Source organism: Ambystoma mexicanum, chromosome 2p, assembly GCF_040938575.1.
Source record: "Ambystoma mexicanum isolate Mex_15411 chromosome 2p, UKY_AmexF1_1, whole genome shotgun sequence".
Classification (NCBI taxonomy): domain Eukaryota; kingdom Metazoa; phylum Chordata; class Amphibia; order Caudata; family Ambystomatidae; genus Ambystoma; species Ambystoma mexicanum.
The window spans coordinates 89294031-89300030 of record NC_090923.1 but is presented as its reverse complement, the minus strand read 5'-3'; the positions used below and the strand labels follow the sequence as shown (position 1 = coordinate 89300030).

General features: G+C 45.0%; 1 protein-coding gene across 2 annotated transcripts in view; it reads left to right on the top strand.

Annotated features, from left to right (window-relative positions):
* Positions 1 to 293: 293 nt before the first annotated feature.
* The window catches only part of P4HTM (prolyl 4-hydroxylase, transmembrane), a 971989-nt gene continuing 966282 nt past the window's right edge, over positions 294 to 6000 (top strand). The window contains exon 1 of one of the 2 annotated variants that reach the window (XR_011301876.1): positions 294 to 730. Coding sequence is in view for 1 of the 2 variants with exons in the window: in XM_069643317.1 (XP_069499418.1) it covers positions 410 to 730 (321 nt within the window). In the remaining variant the exon portion in view is untranslated. The remainder of the gene's footprint in view (positions 731 to 6000) is intronic. The other variant, XM_069643317.1, reaches the window with a different exon arrangement.

Sequence of the window (6000 nt, the reverse complement as noted above, 5' to 3'; positions counted from 1 at the left end):
TGATTGGCTACAGGAAGTCGTGTAAAAGGAAGAAACAATTAACAAGAAACTCACTTAATGTTGTGGGAATTGTAGTTCTTTTTATTATTATGTTGGAGGGAATTGCAGCTCTATTTATTGTTTGTTATTAAGGGTGTGGTGTTTTGATATGGGCTGCTCGAGAAGTACAGTGTAGAGTTCACCATAATCTAAGCCCCAAGGTCTTGACATAGAAGCAGACCCCTAAGATGCAGTCAGTGCAGGATGCAGGCTCTAGCCCACCAATGTCTGCAGTCCTTCTTCTGTTTCCACGCGCCACCCGTCAGTCCTCTCTCTATGGGCATGCGATGCGCTCCTGTCAGATGTAGCCCGGTCTCCAGGGGCAACAAGCGCAGCTGGCAGCGGCTGGGTGCCCGGGCCCCGAGGGCAGATGGAGCCCCTAGACGAGGGCGGCCCCTCGCCGTCGCCGCTGGAGATGCCCCCCGCTGGCCGGCATGGCTTGCAGAAGAGCAGCGTGTGCTCGCGCTCCTACTTTGTGGTGGTCATGGTCTTCGTGCACCTCTACATCGTGAACGTCATCGCGCTGCTGCTCTATGTGCACTACAACAACGGGGGCGAGCCGGCGAGGGCCCGGGGGGGCTCCGCGCCTCCCGAGGGGGGCGGCGCGGCGACACCGGCACAGGCCCGCCCGGCGGAGGGGGGCGAGCGCGGCGGAGCGAGCAGCCGGCTGCACCGCCTGGAAGGGATCAAGGTGAGGAGGGGGTCGCGCCGCCGGATGCGAGGGGACGTGCGCGCGCGGGTGTGTATGGAGCGTGAGGAGCGTGAGGAGAGGCAATTATCAGACGGCCACTGCCACTAACGCAGCTGTCATTGGGGAGGATAGCTCAGAGGCAACGCGCTCGCCTCGGAAGCAAGACGACTAATGCACCTTCCTGGCCGTGCCATATTGCCTAATGTACATCCCGCCAAACATATTAACCGTCCTCCTACACATGGTATGGCCGCTTTCTCTGATCCTGGCCTAATTTAGGATCAGTGATGACTTCTTACCCATGTATCCCTGCAATCGTAGACCCTGGAGGCCGTAACATTTTGTGTCCTCTCTGAAAATATAAATGCTGCCATGTTTAATATAATCATGACTGCATACCCATGTAACTATGTACATTCTGCCATACCCATGTAATTATGTAAATCCTGCCTATGTATATATAACTATGACTGTATACCTATTTAAACTTGTATGTGGAACTAAGCTAGTGCATATATGCGCCCAATTACCCCAGGGCTGGGAGCGCAATATAAATAATAAACAAACAGAAATACACGGAGCAACACGGGTTCGATCCCCGGGTCCGCTCATAGAAACCTCTGGGTATTAAGCGCGCTATAAATAACCCATCATATCTATCCCAGGACTGTTATCACTGGTGTGGCTCTGATTGACCAGACTGTAAGAGCGTCTCCTATCGGAGAGTCGGAGCTGTCGCTATTACAGTTGTCATCATCTGGCCTGCTTTGCTGACGGCGATAGAAGGGTCATTGGCGGGAATGGCACCGCCCGGGAGTTCTTATTAATCGCACCTGGACTGATGCTGGCGGTGCTGGTCACTGGTGGCACTCTTCTACATTGCACGGTGACTATCAGAGCTGTCATTAGTAGAGCTGCCACACCGTGCACTGCCTCGGGGTGTCGGGGTGTCACTGATGGGGCTGCCGACTGGACTCTCATTAACGGAACTGTCTCTTTTTTAATCATAAATATATCACTGATGGGGCAATCATTTATAAAACTGTTATTAACCGGTCTGTCACAGTCCGCAGGACTCTCATTAACGGGAATTAAATGTATCGCATAGTTCTCCAACTATCGGGACTTTAAGGTATTTATACAAATGCAAAATAAAAAATACAGCACGAACTCTTGCAGAGATGATTCCTTTCTAAGGCTAACTCATATTTGCGATTGATGACTTTCAAGACCCCAAAGATATTTTTTTGGTTTGATAGATTTTACAAACTTTTTACGTATACAATACAACATATTATACTCCATACAATTTGCACACTTCATACAATTCATAAATTATTCTACATAATTTGACCCTTACAAGATACTTTTCTTAGGCAGCTATAGTACAGCTGAACCAATTCCTTTAATTCTAGGCAGCTAGTGTGCTAACATAGTGGAATTTAAAACAAGCATTGACAAAGCTAAATGTTATGACTTGCGTGTAGGCATGGGATTTACATTTTACAGGCACTGCCATAATGCTTGTTTTTAACAGAAATTAGGTGCAATTAACTGATGCAAGCACACACATATTGCCTACGAGTCAAGTGGCTGAGGGAATATTTTAAAGACCGTTTTATTACCTCATGCGCTTTATAGCTGAAATTAAGCCGTTATCCCTCAGAAGACTGCTGATAAAGCACAGAGCTAGACTGAGGGAGGGTGTGTGCTTTCGGCAGAGAGGGGGCGGGTGGTGGGTTGTATTTGCTACGCTATGGGGAGTGGTATGACCATGGGCGGTTACTAGGTGGGTGGGGGCATCACAAAACACCCTCAAGGTGTGTCCCTTCTTACTTCTCATCGCTCTCCTACCCTCACTTCCCAGGATATCGTTTTGGTTTGTATGCGCAGCACTTTCAGTGCCACCTAATATGCAAAACCAAAAACAAGGCAATCCCTTTACAATCTCTGTGCTTTCTGGTCAGAAATACATATACCAAACTGCGAAAAATTTAAGTCGGACGTATTTGGGGTAGTCTTCAGTTGACATAAAGGGACGTTCTCCTCTTCTATCTTCGTTAATGGCCCCTTCAATAGCAAACATCTTTTAGCAGTTTGAGATATTTCTAGCAATTACATGTAATTGCCCAGAATGTAAAATGTCCACATATGTTACTGTACAGATGGCATTAAAATGTTCTTTATCTAGTTTACATTGTCTGCTTTAAGAACGCTTTTTAACAAAAACATTTCCCCCCAAGTTTTTTCCAAAAACAACAAATCTTTTTAAAATGTATTTTATAACCAGTACTCACATCTTTACTGCTAACATGTATTTCTCCCCAGTATAAAATAAACGTCTTTTCTTTGGATAATGAGTACACCACCTATCTTATCTCCTTACGCATTTAGGTGGTTTAATACATTCACAAATTATAAAAACAACTTGTGATCCCCTTCAATATCTGCATTAAACAAATCTATATGTCGATGCATAGACATGAAAAGAATTTTATCTTGAGCCTTGTTATCTTAAAATACTATATCCCAACATGTTTCAGTCATCTTTGTTAATCTTGACCTTAGGGAGTTCTCGCATGTGGATGTGGTGGTTCCAAGTATTTGAACAGTGCGTTCGGTAAGCATGTGTTTTGTATACGCAGCAAAGGAGGACATTTTCCTTCATGTATTTTTTATTTTTTTCTGTGTGAAAGGGAACCGCAGCATTGGTAAAAACAAAATTATTTTGTTTCCTTTTATGCTTGATCCATTCATTTCAATTGTATTTTACGGTGTGTGAGAGGATAATGCTGCTTTGGTATAGACAGGAAAGGAATTCCATAACGGGCACTGTCTTTGGCCTACTTGTGGGGTACAGGTTATGGCTCCCTTTAGGTTGCTGGCCTCAAGCTGTTGGCCGAGCCTAACCAACAAACCCTCTGTCACACTGATTGGTGTGCCAGTGCAGCGTCTATTCATGAGCAGGGCGTCTGAGCTGACTCTGGGTGCGAACAGTGACTTGACCTCTTTAGTGATTGCACTGGGCTCGGAAATGTACCACTTATAGAGCACAGCATTAATGGTTGTGAAGAACATGAGTGTCTTCATACATTATTTGGGTTATGTATGTTCAGGAGTAGCACCTAATGCAGAGTAATAGGGAGGGGGGGGGCGGTGTAGTTGTATACTCTGAGAATGTATTGCAGTGGCTGGTGTAGTCTGGTGCATAGTATGGATCATGTATCAATCGGTGAAGGATAGTCACAGTCTTTTTGGACAGGCTGAGGTTATTTGAGGTTAATTAGCATTGGATGTTTTATGCTGTGAAGTACTTCTATTTGAAAACCTGGTAGGTATCCAAATAGAGGCAGTACCTGTTACACCCTCAGTTGAGGAGCGCAGTTGAGGAGCAGTCAATTGTGTCGTGTAACTGTCTGAATTATTTACATAAATCCAGGTGGTGATGAGGGAAACTCCTCACCGTGTGCATGGATATAGAGCCAACCTCCTTGCACATAGAGACAACGTGAGGACCTGTTCGCAAGTGTATGAGTGTGGTTATTACATAGCACTAGCCGCCACTGCATTAAATTCTATAACCACCTGGTCCCCCACACACCACTGGCGATGAGAGGGTTTGTACTGTGATTATCTACTCTGTGCTGCACTCTATTTCTTCCCACATTGATCCCTGGAAGAGGGGGGCAGTCAAAGATGGCTACTGAGTGACATGACTTGGTACAAACAATACATGTTATGTTATTATAATTGTTCTTTTATAACACACTTACTACCTGAGATCGGTTTCTAAGCGCGAGAACAGGATTCAAACCTGTGTTGCTATGCGTTTTCTGGCTTCCAAGACACACACGTTGCCCCTGAGCTATCCCTCTAGCGAACATGTTATGTTGATTTAAACCGCGACGTCTGCCATTTGCATAGTTTCCAGGTGCTCACATGGCTCTGTAAGAAAGGTGAGTAGGGTTGATTAGTGAGTGAGAGAGGGATAGGATAGATGTTGTACTTATCTGTTGATGCTTGAAGAACCAGGAGAAACTGGCACCTGTGCGTGTGAGCTTTCTAGGTGTGCTTGTGTCCGGAAGGGTGGAGTCCAGTGTCTGAGTTGTTTATTGTCTGCATGTATTGGGTATGTAGCATGATTAGACAGGTGTGTGTGGGTTGGGTGTATGTAGTACCTGGGAGGTGTGAGGATGTGGAAAAGATAAGGCAAGGTGGTTAGATGGTTTCTGTTGATCTCTTGGTGTTAAGTAGTTTTATTGACAGTTCTTCATTCTGTATTGTCCTGTGTTTACTTTGGTACAGATATATGGTTTATAGAGGTGTATGCCTACGTTTATCTCAGTCATTTGAATAGCCAGACTTTTAGTTGTTTCCTGAATTTTAGGTGGTCTTCCATCGGTATTCCATTCCTTCTGTATCGAGTACTATAGTTTGGCTATCAGATAGGAGAGTGCGGTTCCTCTGAATTTCCTTTTCTCATATGTCTTGTTTCTATTTGGAGGTCGTTGCTTGATCTTTAGTCTCTTCCTGGTTGGTAACAGGTGATTTTGGCACGGAGGAATTCAGCTGCTTGTCTGTGTAGTGATTCATGGGCAATGCAGAGAGCTTTGAAATGGAGGCATTTCTTTGCTAGTAGCCACTGTAGGCTTCTCAGGGACGGTGTGATGTGCTCACTTCGATGTAGTCTCAAGACTAGTCTTGCTCCAGTATTTTGGATGTGAAAACATTAAATTGTCAAGTGAGTCAGTTGAAGACTGAAAATACATTATAGAATAATATATAGAGTATACATCCAGTCGCTCATCTTTGAAAGAAATATAGGATATTGTATTGAACTGGATAGGATAAATTCCAGGCTGACAACTATTTGCGGAATTCACATAGTAATAGATAATAGACGATAGTGTTTTTTAATTTACACTAATCTTCAGTGTCAGTGCCAGTTTGCATATTTCTACCGTCCCCTGTCTCTCCAATAAAGCATCAGGAAAGAGACAGTCACAGCAGCGTGGGGGGATGGGGCTGGAGGGGAGGGAGGGGATTGCCTGTCTCGTTCATTTTACATTCCTGTGCCAAGGCCATCGCTGTATTTCTGCCATCCTCCCCCGCTCCAGCTTTGTGTGAGGGAGGAAGAGGCAGTCTCGGACACACCCGGTTGTGCCTGTAGATTTTGGTTTGGACTTTGGATGTGGTTGGCCGAGTTCACAGATGTCTTTTTAAGCCTCGTTACTTTAGATTAGGCAGAGCTTGGCTTGGCGTCCATTGTA